The sequence below is a fragment of the Anopheles moucheti genome, chromosome 3 (genome assembly GCF_943734755.1).
Source record: "Anopheles moucheti chromosome 3, idAnoMoucSN_F20_07, whole genome shotgun sequence".
Lineage (NCBI taxonomy): Eukaryota > Metazoa > Arthropoda > Insecta > Diptera > Culicidae > Anopheles > Anopheles moucheti.
In genome coordinates this window covers 74,949,231-74,966,443 of record NC_069141.1, presented here as the reverse complement: position 1 = coordinate 74,966,443, position 17,213 = coordinate 74,949,231, and the positions used below count along the sequence as shown (strand labels likewise).

The 17,213-nt window shown below is 41.8% G+C and overlaps 1 protein-coding gene across 1 annotated transcript; it reads right to left on the bottom strand.

Annotated features, from left to right (window-relative positions):
* Positions 1-171: 171 nt before the first annotated feature.
* LOC128301718 (uncharacterized) lies at positions 172-16,677 on the bottom strand. Its single transcript, XM_053038318.1, has 5 exons — positions 16,109-16,677; positions 3,833-4,134; positions 3,035-3,385; positions 1,653-1,962; positions 172-1,577 (listed from the first exon to the last, which is right to left on the bottom strand). The coding sequence occupies exons 1-5, from the start codon at positions 16,203-16,205 to the stop codon at positions 1,171-1,173; spliced, it is 1,467 nt and encodes a 488-aa protein (XP_052894278.1). The 5' UTR covers positions 16,206-16,677; the 3' UTR covers positions 172-1,170.
* Positions 16,678-17,213: the final 536 nt, after the last annotated feature.

Sequence of the window (17,213 nt, the reverse complement as noted above, 5' to 3'; positions counted from 1 at the left end):
GTTCAATGATTATAAAACATGGTATGATGCGGTCTTACTTCTCTCAACTGAGTTGAACTCACATCTCTTGTAAGAATGTTTTATAGAATTTCTGTTATATGTCCTTCCACATGCTAACCGTTTAACTAACGTCATCACTAACAGGGCTTTGGCGTTAAGAACTTCTCCCTAAACCGGTTTATATGAAAGAATGCGATCTGTTTATTCCGTGTTTAATCAATAAATTAATATCACATTACGTATTGTTGTTAGTAGGTATTTGCAACAGTACATGTACCATCTTCTCCCATTCGATCGACTTAAATGCGCGTGTGTGTTTGGATTTTTCTTAAACATTAGTTTGAGAATTCGGTCTTATTCGATAATCATATCTGGTTTGGATCCCCCCTGTTCCCTTTTAATGCTTCTCGTTATCCTGGTGTGTGTTTTGTATGCTGTCCTACTTACTTACCTACTTTTAGCTGCACTAACTCACTAAGCCGAAGGACTGACCGAAAGAAAGGGAAAGGGAAAGGATGCGTTTAACAATTGTCTTCCTTCCTGCAGATCCTTTTGCGTGCCCCTTTGTGCACTGCTTTGTGCTTTGTTTTGTTTTTTTTTTGGGTCAAATGTTTCAGGGCAACATTCTCTCTCTCTCTTTCTCTCTGTCCAACCTTCCCGAAATGGCTTCTAAACGGCGTGTCATGGTGAAATGCTTGATCGTCGTCGATTGTTGTCTCTGCTCTGCCCCCTTGGTAATTCGATTTCACTAACCTGTTTCGTTTCCTGGTCCCAATTACTATCCGTACTCAACCGCTTTCATCAGCACAACAACGAACCACAACATTCGCCCTCCCACATTCGAACTCCCCGCATGTCGGGTGTTTTCCTGTTTGTCTTCGATTTGGTTTGGTAGTAAAACATTAGCTTCAGGAAGGAGATGGTTCAGCCTTTTCATCGACTAATTCCGCTTACTTGCTAGATGAGTTTGTTTTTGGATGTTGGTTGTGTAAAGCGAAATTAATGTAATGAGCGTACCTCAAAACCTATCCTTGCGAAAATAAACCCTATCCACTAATCTACTTACATGACGGATGCCTGAAAATACTGCCGTTCACTAATACGCGCGCCTTTTTTTGGCTCGATTCATACTGCAACACATTCGGCAATTCGATGCTATCCTAACTAAAGCTAAAGGGACTCGGCAACGGATGAGGATGAAAGTGGAGACGGTGGTGCTTCGCCGGCCACCACCAAACCTTCCTCATCTGCTACCCGCGGATGTCCATCGCTCTCACCTCGGCTGTTATTACTATCGCTAATGCTAGGACTGTTGGTTTGTGCGGTCTCGCCGGTCACCGGTAACTCGTTACCACTGTCGGACGGTTTCTGGGTGGGAAACAGCACCGAATATGCGGGCGGTGGATCAAGCTCTCCGTAGTGAGGTAGATTGTGGGTGGCGGGACCGTCCCCGGCGGCCATTCCCTGTCGACCGGAATCACCGGTCGGGGGTGATGTTTGCAGAAATGACGGCACCTGATCCGGTAGCGAATCATCCGTGCTGTCGGTTTCGGGTTTGTGCGATCGGCAACAGCACTCTACAAAAATGAAGCATTAATAAAAGTGCGTCCAAACGGTGAAAGCGGTTGTGCCAAAAACAACCACAAACTTACCCCACAGACCGCAAATTAGCAATGCACCGCCGCATATGAGCATACCGAGGAACAGATAACCCCATGGACCATATTTGGACAGTCCGGTTAGGCTGCTGCGGTGCTTTTTGGGTGGCTGCACCGTTGGTTCGGTTGCCGGCGGTGGAAACGGTGAAGAAACCGGCGGGTACAGTGCACCGAACTTTTGCTCCAGTCCAATGTCGACCTCACCGAAGGCGGGTTTCGATGGTAGCTCTTTCGGTTCACCGCCAAAGAATGACTTGATCGTGTTTTGGATGTACTGACGAAATACCGATTGGACGGGATTTTCCTGTGTGAGAAAGCAAAGCAAAGCAAAAGGAAAACAACATGTTAACAACACGAGCGCTCTAGATTCTGGCTATTGTGAACAAGATTCCGGATGGCCGCCCGTCGTGGTGCAATGGTTTTTATTTTTGACGATGAGTAAGGCGTACCACTTTCAAATTATGTGACACACATTTTGTGTGGTGCACTTGACGGTTGGAGAACAGAGAAAGACATGCTAACAGGAAGAAAGTGTCCATTTTCAGCAAAATACTACATAAATCTATCAGGAATGTTGCAAGCAATGGGGAAGAACAAGCAAGCGATAATAATCCGACAATAAGTTATAATTAGCTTACAGTGGAAAAACAGGAAATAACTGCAAAAGTAGCAAAATAAAGAAAGATAAAAGAGAATAAAACCATCGTCCCTTCCTGTTGTGGATGTATACGAAATAAGATTTACCTTAAGCAAGTTCCTATTTACATTCTCTAGGAAACATTTCACCAACAAACAAGTTGATCGGTTAAGTGAATTAAAACATTGAGTTATAGCGGTCATAAAGCGATAGCCGGACCGACAGCGTGACATCTTTGATTGAGGGCTTGTCTTACAATCTGGTGCAGAAGTTGTACATTACTGAGTTAATAGACAAGGTAAACTTGTGAAACTGACATGAATTGTGCTGCAAATTTAGGCAGGAAACTACGACAATGCTATCAGCTTCATTTGAGTTTGAGAAGAGATATACAAATAATTAGGATAAAGCAGTCGAAAGAGTAATCTCAAGCCTGTTCGAAAACGTATAAACGTTCGATTTTCATTAAAAGAAAGAATAATCATCCACTAATGAACTGTAAACATCAATAAGTTAAACGGTTTCATTGTATATTACAAAGTGTAACTTTATGAGACAGACTTAAGAGTAACTAATTGTGATTGTAGAACTTACATACTTCAGAGTTGGAAAGTCTAAATGTCAAGCAATAACTAATAAACGAAATATAAAACAAACTTGTTTCAACTTGAGGGTTACCGTTTTGCTGCTGCTCTAATCACGACGAAACGAATTGCATACAAAAACCAGCTATGCTTACCGAATATTCCTGCTGCCGGTGCTTAACACACATTGCTTCATTCTCATCGCTGACTTCGGTCCCGAGCGGTGGACAGTTTGGCAGCCCGTCACAAACGAGCTCCCGGGCAATGCAAAGCAACGGCATGCCAACGTACTCCAGACAGGAATGCTTATCGCGTTCCAGGCAAACCGCACCCTGGCCAACCACCGTGATCTGGAGGCGATAGTTAGGCGCATTGCCATCATGATTCCAGACAATGTTCAGCTTGCCCTGCATCAGTCGCATCGGTTCTTCCAGCGTGCCGGCCGTTTCCAGCAGGCATGGATCTAACCGCCACGAGGGCAACACTTCACCGTTGGCCGATTGTGACTGTAAAGATAGGGGTAGAATCGAAGAACAGGGGGTGGAAGGGAGAGAGAGGACCAAGTTCAGTTAGATCAATTGAGGTTTTGAACCATTTTTCGCTCGAACTAATTAGCACTCAGCGCACAATGTTGTCTGTGTGTGTGGTTGGGATGTGAGGTGTGAGCTATTGGTTGCGCATCGTTGCCCTTGGCTAGCAGGCAGTACGCGAACGTACTGCATGTTGTGGTTGTGCATGGGCAGTTCCTACCCACGGCACGTGTACGTTCGCATAAAGAAGCTTTGCCGGGGGTAAATGATAAACGCCTGCTCATCTCAGCGCAATAACAGAACGTACGCACTCCGTGAAGAATGCATCGCAATATTTAAACTACCACAGGCAACCCACACTGCCACCCGACCTCCCCCCCGATCATGCTCCTCAGCTAGAACAGGTTCCTCAGCCATACGTACAATCGTAAGCGGGCAGCTATGGGTGCTGTTGCTTGACTTGTTGCCGTTGTACTTTCTGCTTGCCGAGCTGCGCGAACCGACGGCTGGAACGCGCTGCATTCGCACGAAGAAGTTGTACGCATCGGGTGCCCGGTACTGGCGTTTGCAGGAAGTGGCCGAGGACGGTGACGCTTTGCCATGTTCCGGACGCAGGGCTAGCAGCACGCTGGACGTCGGACCCTTATCGCTAACGTACTGCTCGCTGGTTTCTCCGCTCTCACCGCACAGCGATAATACACCCGCAGCCGTTGCTGGTTCGGCATCTGAATCGAAGAAACAGGTAAAAGAGACGGAAAGAAAAGGGAAGAAAAAAAAGGAATCATTATTTTATGTTTTATCTATTTGGAATTTAATATAATATTTAAATTAACAGTAAGTATCCTACAAAAAAGAGTTTAAAGACAGCAATTCAATATAATGTGCAATATAACTCATTATTAATATAAAAACTAACACCAAAGCGTATAGTTAAATCAAAAAAGATATTTAATAGATAAAAAAAACTGTCAAATTGCAAATATAAAAAGCAAATTAAAAATTTAAATTTAATTTAAGAGCAATAAAAGTACGCAATTTGTAAACGCTGTTTAGAGGGTGAAATTTAGATAAAAATAAACAAGGAAATGAACCAAATAAATTAGCAAAAAACAGCAAGAATCAAATGAAAATCAAATAGGTGGAATTGTGCACGTTTTGGAAAACTAGGAAGATTCTTAGTTAGAAGACTTTAAAAAAGTAAAAACAAAACCTTGACAAAGGAATAAAAAATAAAAATTGTTTAATTTTGAGTTTAAAAATTATGATATTAGTAAGTTTTATTTCTATTTATGTGTATAATATCATAATTCATCACTTATTACAACACTCTTTTGACCTATTTCGGCAAATTTTCTTTTGTTTTATACACAGAAACAAATGTTCATAAAATTGTGTTACACACTGTATATTGTGTAATTCATATTCAATTTCAATTTTCTAACAAATTTGCTTCTTTTTGCACGTATAGGGAACTTTAACCATTGTACATGTACAAGAAAGAAAAAAAGGATAAAAAATTAACAATAAAGAAATTGTCAATGACAGCAGTTATTCAACCACCATTGCTTTTTTGCGCTTATCTGTCCATTAAATGCTAAAAAAATACAGACATTATTCATCACACACCAAAAAAAAAAAAATGTCCTCGAAAAGCGAGTAGTTTGATGGATGGTTACGCCTTTAGTAATGATCCTGAAAGGGAATTAAATGGTACAGTGTGTCGCAAGCGTCGTTCGCACACGCAGCGCACTCTTGTACCTTCGGGGGATCATCAACACGGAAGTAAAAGGTGTTATAAGGCCATGCTAAGTGGACGGTAACTTTCTTAAGTTGTGCACACCTTTCCCCATTCAATTTAACGATAATTAGATGAATGTTTCTGGCAGTGGCTTGCATGTAAACACCTTCTTACAAAGACACGCGAAGCAAACACGCTCACACACACAAAAAACACCCCGTCATGGACATAGTTCCTCGCCCAGAGCTACCTTTTGGCGGGGAGGTGTTTTTGTTTTCATTAACAAAACAGAAGACCAGCAAAAACGGCACTCGATCATAGCACGGGCGCAACGGTAGGTGTGTACCGGTCTCGCTTGCGCACCGAATGTGCCGTACCGGCAATGGCATCAATTATGCGAAGGTTACTGAAAATGACCTGTATCAATTTAATGCTGGCACGTTTGGTCACTTCGCCTCGATATGTGCATTGATGACCGTCCGGCCGGAGCGAGAGCTCCGATCCGATCCGTCGATAGGTGTTGTGTGTGTCTGTTTGTGACCATTGCGGGCATTGAAGACACGATATTGAAGCGTTGGTCGATATCATCGTGTCAGGTCGTTCGGTTCGCGACAACAGATTGATCTGGAAGATGGTACCGAAACCGGTACCCGTGTCTGCCCGATATACGCCGCTAGACTTTTTGCGCTTCCACTCACTGTGTAAGGGTCTGGCCGAGTGCAATTCACGAGTACCCCGACAGTTCCGACGCGGGTGATGCAATATGTTTGGTGCAGGGTGTGATTATTGCACCGCACTGCCTGATGCGCTGAAGTGGCTCGTGGATACCCGGATACTTAAAACGGGGCAGCGCTCAAATCAAACCCACTTCCGGTGTGAGGTGGCGGCAGGTTTCGGTCGGCAAATAAATCCCGCCAAGCAAATTGTAAGAGCACTATTGATCAGCAGTGAAGTGTTGACCCGCTGACGGCATAAGCAAACATAGAATGATCACGATCATGTAAGAGCATTGATGATGAAGCAAAACATCTGATCTGAAAAGGAGTTGTACATAAACCGATTAGTCACATTTGAACATTGGGTGTGTCGTTAAGCCATACCCAATTATGCTCACCTGTTATTATGCTCAACTGATCCAAACACAAACACACAATTCCCCATTACAACTAGTGATGGGTCGTGTGACACTGTGGTACCACGCACACACAGCACAGTAAAGTGTGCGAGCACACTACACACAAAATATAATTGTGGTACCACAGTAAAATGTCACACCCAACGAGCAAAGTTTGCGACAAAACGCGAAAGTTGCACGATTTTCCCCCGTTTCAAGCCTTCCTCCAACCCTGAGGAAGACACTGCCTCCACGAACTCGGTTGTCGCGGGCGATGTCTTTGGTTGCAAGCTATCGACATCGCATTCTGGCATATGCCTGCTTTTCTTCGGTTTCGCTCACCTCGGACTTCGTCACTTTTGAACGTGCGACGGTGTGCAAACCCTCGACTGATCACACTACACATTCACACACCTCCTGCCTACCCCACACCTGAACGCTCCCATGAAAAAAATTGTTGCTCCAGAAATTGAATTCAGCCGCGGAGAGTTGCACTATGGGTGGAAGCTTTGTCATAATTTGCTGTGATAATGCTAGTCAATCGTGGACAATTTCTCTAATTGAGTACTTAAATTTTATTTCATAAATTAGTTTTTTTGATAAAAAAGATTTGTTTAGCTAAATTAATCATCTTGATCATTAATATCCTGCAGTTATTTTTTCCCGCACATATTATCGAAAGGTGTCGAAATTAATGACACCTTTCTTCGAAGTACCCCATAGTGCCACTCTCTTCACATTCGTGTATGCTACCGGTTTCATCCATTTCGTTCTTCGCAAAATAGTGAAAAGTAAACAAGCAGAAAGGTAAGATGTAATAATCGTCATAGAGAATTGGTTTGTTAATTTATTTTGATTTGTTTTAGCTAAACATGGATTCCTCACTGCAATCATCCAAGAGATCCGGTCAATATTACCGGCGAATCCAGAAACGCACTCTGAATGAAGCGGTGGAAGAGGAAGGAGAAAGCAGCCGGATGCCGATGGATATAGGTAAGTTAACACTTCTTAAATTTAATTTCGTCTCCAAACTGTGTTATGTTATCAGTGGATGTGGATGTGTGTGGATGTGGATGTGTGAATTAAAAGCATTCTTTTCGTTTTCTTCCTCTCTATAGACAACGCACACCGCCAACACCGACGCCGAAATTGCAAGGAATCCCATGGTTGGGGATAAGAAGGACGTAAGCGCCGCGTGAGGAAGAGAGCGGCAAAGCGCGCGCGGCTAATCGTGTGTGGATCGCGCAGAGGAAGCGGCAACGGCTGGTAGAAAGGAGGCGTGGAAGCGGGGACCAGCTGACTGCGGCAGCAGGATACCACGAATTAGTGTGAGGCAACGGGTGAGTACGAATAAAGGAAGAGGGTGTGCAATCTAACGTGTGTACGTGTGTGCGGTTTCATTTCGATGCATCCGAAAGGCCTTGGGTATGAAGTATGGGAGAGGGAGGAGAGGATATAAGACGATACAACCCCACGCGACGTGTCACGGCGACATGCTCAATTCTGCTGCTATCGAGACTGTTTTTGAGCATGTTTTTGAGCATGTTGCGTTCATACAAAACTTCGCGTTTTGTCGCAAACTTTGCTGGTTGGGCATGGCTTGCATGCAACACGCTCTCCGTGTGTGGCATACAATTTTTGTGGTGCCACAATGTCACAAAGCGCACAGTTTTTGTGGTACCACAATTTTAGTGTTGCGCACAGTTTTTGTGGTACCACAATTTTTGTGTATCGCACAATTTTTGTGTATCGCACAATTTTTGTGTATCGCACAATTTTTGTGTATCGCACAATTTTTGTGTATCGCACAATTTTTGTGGTACCACACAGTTATTGTGCTGCGCACAGTTTTTGTGGTACCACAATTTTAGTGTTCCGCACAATTTCAACGGTACCACACAGTTATTGTGCTGCGCACGGATTTCGTGTGCTGCGCGTTGTTTCGGGCCAATTGTACAGCTGTGTAATAATGTTAATTGAATAATCAGTTTAAAACCACTTTTATCACAAAAATATCTTTCTCGGATTTTCCGGAAAAATATCCTTCGGAAAATGATAGCAAATAAAATAATTGTTAAGACATAGAAATTCATGGTTATTTAGATAAATCGTTACCGATATCGCTAATTTTATTTATCCATTAAGTATATATAAAGTTGTGTAAAGCGTAAAAGGGTTTAGTCTTTTTATCACTCATTCCGATATAATTGATTTTTTCTAAAGAGTTCAGTTTTATTTACCTAATAAAGCTGTTGCTTCATAATATAATGTATTTGAACTTTGTTCATTTTTAGTGTTAACAATCTTACTAAACTAAATAATTCCGTTGGATAATTCATTGATAATTCATAATTCACTGCTGATTATGTTTAATAAACAAAATTTTGCTCATTTTGCTAGCTGTTAGTCGGTTTCTCTTGCTTGTTTCCACATCTCCAGCTTTTGAAAAAACACGCTCGCAAGGTACCGAAGATGCTGGTATACAGAGGGTGCGTAACATTAAATGATACAGTCTGGGATATTTGTACTTTTCTAAGTTCCACCATTCGAGTGGGTCGTCCTTCCGATGTATAAGAGGTTCCGCTAAATAGTTGTCCAACTCTTTTTTGCTGGACGAACGCGCATGAAGCACCACTTGAGGGGTTGAACCTACATCAAATTCATCCCAAAAATTATTGGAATCCAAAGTTTTGATCTCTTCCCTAACCGATTCATTATTTTGCGTATTTTCAACATGATCTTCAGTTTCATCTATTAACTTATCCATGAGCAATATTAAACTAGCACATTTCTTGTTAAAATCGCAGTCGTTTGCAAATCCTTTTTTCTTAAATCTTGGATCCAAAATGGACGCATATGCTACAACATCTTTGCTTAAGTACATATATCTTTTTCTTATGTTTTCTAACAAACTTTTTATCATTGTTTTTATCTCTTTGGTATAATTCACAAGGTCGTAGCTTTCTAGTTTAGTAGATAGTACCCGTATAATTACACTCATTTTTGATAAGGTAATATTTTTTTCAGCTGAAATTTCTTGAGTAATAGTGTCGAATACTCTTAGTATATTTACTGCTTCTTTCATTATTTGCCAATCGTTGTCTTCTATTGTGTTAGAAGCTCTCAACAAGGCAAGAGAAGAAATAATTGGTTCCTTGTTTGCATGAAACCTTTCCAACATAAAAAATGTTGAATTCCATCTGGTAGGAACATCCAAAATAAGTTTAAGTTCTTTGTAGTTCAGGTTTCGTTGTAGCTCGCATAGTTTCAAAGTAGCAGCCGAGCTTCTTTTGTAAAACAAAACGATTTGTTTAACTCTATCCACCGTTTGAGATATTGATTCCTTAATAGAATCTTTAACGGCAAGATTCAACGAGTGAGCAAAACACGGCATATGTTCAATACCCAATGAAGCAACTGCGTTCTTCATATTAGAAGCATTATCCGTTACTATACACACTACTTTGCTTGCTAAGTTGAATGCTTCCTGGACAGTTATTAGCCAATCTGCAATGTTTTGAGAGGTGTGTCGTTCTATAAATTTCCCACATTCCAACAGATGAGATTTGAGTTGTCCACTTTCTTCATGGACGTAATGAACAGTAGCGGCCAAGAAACTCACGTTGTTTATATCCGTCCAACCATCTGATGTCAAAGCAACCGCCTTCACAGAAACAAGGTTGGTTTTCACTTCCTCTAATAAATCCTGAAAGCTTGCGTCAAGCATAGCATTACTTAACGTTTTACGTGCTGGCAGGTTGTAATTAGGACATAATGTTTTGACAAAATCTTGGAAGTCAGGGGCCTCAACCAGCTGAAATGGCAATGCATGGTTGCAAAATACTTTGAGCAGTTTTTTGTCAATGTTTGCTTTTGCGATTGTTTTTAGCGGTTTGTGCACGTTTACAAAACCTGCTAGCGTTCCTTGTACAACTTTCCGTGTCACAGAACTTTTGCTATGCTCTCCTGTATCCTCACTTACGTTCTTATCGTTAGTCTTAGGCGATGAATCAGTTGATGAAGGCGATGCCCACGTCGGGTGTTTCGTTTCGAGATGTCGTTTTAAGCTATATGTTGATTTCTGCTTTACTGACAAAATTCTTTGGCATATTCGGCATTTGTATGAAGTTTCAGAACTTTGTTGCACAAAATATCCCCAAACATCACTGTTTTTGCGCTCTGTAGACATCTTCCTAATAAAATATAAATACAATAAAGATGTAAGTTTGACGAATACAATAAAACTATCTAGGTCTGAAATACTTACTGCGATCTTTTAATGGCGACTGAATGCACAATTTAAAATGTGTGAATACTGTGAAGGATTGCGCCCTGCACTGATTGAACTGAGATTTCGAGAAATGAATTCTCATAGGGGCCAAAAACAACAGACTTGATCTTTAACAAACCGGAGAGCACTGCCAGGTATCTATTGTCCGCTACCCGTTACCAGGACTCGCAATAGAGCTGACAGCTAGGTTGTCAAAGGATAAACTCCTAAATCTTGCTGTTGACTAACTGGTTTATTCAAACACTATGGATAGACACCACCCATGGTGTTGCTGTATTAGCGATGGTTAGACATTTAGTACTTGTTGTATCAGAAACCAAAAATTCTTAGAATTCCGCCTAGCGCACGGCTTACGGTAGCAAGCGCAACATCTTTGTTACCAGAGCGTAAGATACTTCCCGCGTGTGATCTGCTCGCACCCGAAAAACAGGGTATAAAAAGGGATCCTTCGCGTTTTTCAGTTAGTCATTAGCAAACTCGCAAGGACTAAGGATAGTTCAAGTCGGCTCTCGCAGCCTCACCACGTCGGCTCTCTGAGCCTCGCATACGGCTCTCGCAGTCTCATCATCCTGCTCTCTCAGCCTCATCGAGGAAGACCTTGGGGCTTCAGGCCTATCGAAGAAGAATGCTTTCCCAGTTTGAAGTTGTGACAGAACAGTTGACGCTACTATTTTAATTTAGGATGTATATATTCTACGTCAACTGTGCAGTGAGATTAATAAATCGATAGACCTGGTTCAAAGTTAAAACTGGACAATGTAACAACTTTCAATGCAAAATTTATAAAAGGAGAGACGGGTTTTTAATTTATGTCTGTTTTTTTCAAAAGAAAGCTTTTAATTTTTTTGCTATCTTAAATGGCATGGATGGGAATTTGGTCCGGTCCGGTCGTGTGAAGATCGGTGCAGCTACCATCAAACTCCGGGCCACCCTCTTCACACAATATTTTATATGTACAAAACAAAACCTTGACTGCATATCTGATTATTGCAAAATGAGTGATTAAGCATTATGTTAACTATCGTCTTATCCATTTACAGTCAAATTTAAAACTTTTCGCTTCTTGGAGATAGAGTTAAAGCACGTTGCAAAAAATGCGTAATACTGAAATAGTTACATTAGTCTGAAACTGAATAAAAAAACTCCTACTTTCAATACTTTTCAAGTACTTTTGCAATAATGTTCATATCACTTTCGATTGTGATATGACTTCTCACAAGCCAATAGGAGTAAAGGCGTTTATATGGTTTATCTTTTCTTTCTTGATAATGTAGATTGAATAATTCAATAAATTCAATACAATTGAATAATAATATTTAGAATTCGAAGAGTGAATTAAGTCAGACCTTATTGGTTGGGATACTAATATGTTTTAGGTAGTGAGAGCGAACTAAATAATTGGGTTTTTGAAAAGACAAGATATAAGAAGAAAAATAATAAAACAGAACTATATTTATTAAAACAGTTTTTGGTTGAATCATAGAATTAATCATATACCATACTTTTTAATTCTTTAGCAACACTCCATGCTTTCTAACTTAAGTCAAATACACCACGTTTTTTGGCATTCAACGCAACTGTTGAACTGCCTATTAAAAAGAAACCCAACTAGTTATAACCTACTGTATTTCTGCTTAAACAAAACGAAGTTGTATTAATATTACTTTTAGATTTATTTAGGTTTTAGGGCACAAGGTTACAATCCAAACGTACAAATTGAACGAAAGCAAACATATGCAAAACGGTATGATATTATTTTAAAAAAATCCATGGTTTCGCTTCTGCATTTTTGTTTTATAAAAGCAAATTAATAAAAGCACCTCATTTAATCTGCTTAACACAACATGTAAAAGAATTAACGTAGATAATATTAAATAAGCACAATAACTGTGTAGTACCACAAAAATTATGGTACCACAAATATTGTGCGCAGCACAATAACTGTGTGGTACCACAAAAATTGTGCGATACACAAAAATTGTGCGATACACAAAAATTGTGCGATACACAAAAATTGTGCGATACACAAAAATTGTGCGATACACAAAAATTGTGGTACCACAAAAATTGTGCGCAACACTAAAATTGTGGTACCACACCCAACCAGCAAAGTTTGCGACAAAACGCGAAGTTTTGTATGAACGCAACATGCTCAAAAACATGCTCAAAAACAGTCTCGATAGCAGCAGAATTGAGCATGTCGCCGTGACACGTCGCGTGGGGTTGTATCGTCTTATATCCTCTCCTCCCTCTCCCATACTTCATACCCAAGGCCTTTCGGATGCATCGAAATGAAACCGCACACACGTACACACGTTAGATTGCACACCCTCTTCCTTTATTCGTACTCACCCGTTGCCTCACACTAATTCGTGGTATCCTGCTGCCGCAGTCAGCTGGTCCCCGCTTCCACGCCTCCTTTCTACCAGCCGTTGCCGCTTCCTCTGCGCGATCCACACACGATTAGCCGCGCGCGCTTTGCCGCTCTCTTCCTCACGCGGCGCTTACGTCCTTCTTATCCCCAACCATGGGATTCCTTGCAATTTCGGCGTCGGTGTTGGCGGTGTGCGTTGTCTATAGAGAGGAAGAAAACGAAAAGAATGCTTTTAATTCACACATCCACATCCACACACATCCACATCCACTGATAACATAACACAGTTTGGAGACGAAATTAAATTTAAGAAGTGTTAACTTACCTATATCCATCGGCATCCGGCTGCTTTCTCCTTCCTCTTCCACCGCTTCATTCAGAGTGCGTTTCTGGATTCGCCGGTAATATTGACCGGATCTCTTGGATGATTGCAGTGAGGAATCCATGTTTAGCTAAAACAAATCAAAATAAATTAACAAACCAATTCTCTATGACGATTATTACATCTTACCTTTCTGCTTGTTTACTTTTCACTATTTTGCGAAGAACGAAATGGATGAAACCGGTAGCATACACGAATGTGAAGAGAGTGGCACTATGGGGTACTTCGAAGAAAGGTGTCATTAATTTCGACACCTTTCGATAATATGTGCGGGAAAAAATAACTGCAGGATATTAATGATCAAGATGATTAATTTAGCTAAACAAATCTTTTTTATCAAAAAAACTAATTTATGAAATAAAATTTAAGTACTCAATTAGAGAAATTGTCCACGATTGACTAGCATTATCACAGCAAATTATGACAAAGCTTCCACCCATAGTGCAACTCTCCGCGGCTGAATTCAATTTCTGGAGCAACAATTTTTTTCATGGGAGCGTTCAGGTGTGGGGTAGGCAGGAGGTGTGTGAATGTGTAGTGTGATCAGTCGAGGGTTTGCACACCGTCGCACGTTCAAAAGTGACGAAGTCCGAGGTGAGCGAAACCGAAGAAAAGCAGGCATATGCCAGAATGCGATGTCGATAGCTTGCAACCAAAGACATCGCCCGCGACAACCGAGTTCGTGGAGGCAGTGTCTTCCTCAGGGTTGGAGGAAGGCTTGAAACGGGGGAAAATCGTGCAACTTTCGCGTTTTGTCGCAAACTTTGCTCGTTGGGCAAAAACTGTGCGCTTTGTGACATTGTGGCACCACAAAAATTGTATGCCACACACGGAGAGTGTGTTGCATGCAAGTGATGTGACATTTTACTGTGGTACCACAATAGCACAACACAACGAATTGTGCGTGGTACCACACACCGCACAGTGAAAAGTGCGACTTGACCCATCACTAATTACAACACAAACGATCGTTGAGGTAAAATGTGTTAAATTGAATAGAGTTTATTTCTCAACCACCACCTCGAGTCAACTTACGAATTACACGTGCGAAAACTAAATTCCTCATCCGGTAATTTTTTGTTTTTGGACACCGATTTGCATCGAGCTTGGGCAAAACTATTAAAGTGGGACAAAGTGAATCGGTTTCCAACACCGTGCTGTCTTTCGGCAAATAGGCGCAACCGTAGCGAGAGGTGCATTGAATCGCAAAGAAGTCCCCCTCTCGAGTGTTTTTTGGGACATAACGCTACGGATTTTTGGACGACGCGCGTCGATCGTAACGAATGTTGATGTATTTACCACCCCAGTGGTGGCTTGTGCAAGCGATCAGTGTGAGGGTGGCAACAACCTGTTTGGCACCATGGTGCTACTTGAAACATGGTGTAATGGAAAAAAAGCTAACCAATACTTCCGTGGTCCGGCACGGACGTACTAGCGCCCGTCAGGTGTTGTGCGAAATTGCGCTAATGCTGTTTTTGATTGGAAAAGATCATAAATAAATCATACGGGAAGAAGATAACAATTGAGGGATACAAAATTGCCGGTTTGTGTAGTTGAAGTTCGTTAAATAAAGAGCGAAATATTCTCCAGATGCTTATATGGAACAAATTCTTCGTGACTTCGATGACGACACTCTTCGTGTAGGAAGTCCAAACGCGTGCTAGACTAGTGTTGTGCTTAATGATTCAAGTAGCTTTTAATTATCTGATTCCTTATAAATCTCTGAAGATCTCTCGGAAGATTCATGAGCCATCGGGTAACTTCAGGCGCGATCAAATCAGGCGCAAAGTTGCAGGACATCTTAACTCAAAAGTTCAGAGGTACCACACTGCTCCTGGCAAAGCGATCGAAACAGACAGCCTTGTGAAGGTCAAACAATTATTTTTCGGTGGCTACAGCAGAATAAACATATTCATTACATTTTGCTCCTAATTTATAGATTCTCTAATAAAAGTGTGACGATCACTCAAAGAGAGCAGACAGATGACACGTTCCAATTCAAATCTGCGGTTACTCCAGGTCCATTCCTACCGAACTTTGAGCTGATACCGCTAAGTAAAGTCAAGGAAATCCAGAATTCGTCAGGCTTGTTGACTCCGAGATTGTGGTACCATAAATGAAAAAAAGCAGAATAGAAGAAGTGGTTTGAAAAGCAATAAAAGAATCATTCCTCTGCGACCGAAACGTCATCTTTCGCGGCCTTCGAATCAGCCGATTAACCCGATCGATCGACTACCACCACTCGCGGTCGTTGATCGTTTTGGATGCTGTAGGTGAAGGTTCCCCCGGCGAGGTTAAAGCCTACGTGATCATGCACACACGTCACATTTTTGTTGAGCGTGACAAGATGCGACTCAGCCTCAAAAGCTTCTGCAACTGATCGTAATTGCGTGATTCATCGCTGGACGATACCGGGGAAATACTTTCCATTGATAAAACCCGAATCCCACGCCTTCCGTTCATACCGATATGTGAGTCAACCGGTAATGACTCTGCCAAGGGGAGAAATGAGTTAGGCAGCTCTCGGTTACTATTGCTTCCAGTGCATTCCGTTCGCGAATTCGTGGCCTCGTTTTTTTTCGAGTTTCGAGACGATCTTGGGTGCGATGTACCGTTTCCATTACGATTAGACCGAAGCAAAGACAAAACGGAAGAGATAGCGTTTGGATGGTTCGCACACGCGCACAACACACAGCGTTGGTCTGTTTTGGCGTCGCGTTGATCGCGTCTTGTGTGATGTTTTGACTTTTTCTTTCCATTTCGAACCCACAGAGTTTGGGGTCCGGGTTGCACAACTTACTTGAGAAGAACGATGCACAATCGGTGCGTTGTGTGTAGAGTATAAAAATACACCACCACTGCAGCAGCAGGGATGTCGCTCTCGGGCAGAAGATCATCTCGTTTCTGTTTTTGATGCTTTTATTTTTATATATCACCACTAAGCTCCAGCTGTTGCGTTCCCGTCGATGATGGTTGGTGGTCCGCAGTGGACACGCATTTAGCACGGAAACAGATGAGCGGCACCACACACGCTCGGATCACACAACACTCTTCACAAAACTATGCTAACGGTTCTCCACGGCCTTTCGTTCCACGCCACAAAACATACGCACACCCAACGCCTCGCGAAACACTGGCAAATCTCTGTAACTTGCACACACTGCTTGTTGTCGTTAGCTTGTAGCACGCCACTTCCCTACAGCTGGCCACATTTTAGCCACAGCAACCTTTGGTCATGTTGAACCATTTCTAGCACGCAGCCCAGCGATGGCGTTATGGCCAGGCGATCAACAGCACCGGAAACGTTGCTGATCGGAACGAAAGAAAGACGCGAATAACACACGGCGCCAACGTCAAACCATCTGGAACTTTTCTTTCGAATCCCAACAATAAAATGCGAGACGTACTTCGCACGCGCACGCAGGCAGGGATGCGTGATGCTCTCTATCCGTCAACCAGGGATGGCGCATTTGAATGGTTGTGATTGAACTAAATAATAATGCGATGCAAGCGCGCGAACATTGAAGAATCTTTTTGAAATTGAAGATATTTTAAGTGCCAAAAACAGTCCACAATAAGACCATGATTACTTCCTAATCGTATACGTTTATCATTTATTTGAAATACTAAGCATCTGAAAACGTTCAACGCATAGCCAGTTAGGTGTTCGACACTCCTGCAAAATGTACTGTGCTGGCTGGATGTTGTTTACCAACGACGCTACGACAGTGAGTCCGCGTATGGATATGGTCACTGACGTTTAACTAAATACAACTTTTATTTTAGTTTGAAAATTTAAAATTACATCGTAAAAATATCATTACATTGAGTAAACGTTACATAAAATAGCATGTATTAGATATGAAACATTCACTGCCATAAGGGTTTTTGATGTTTAAGTGAAG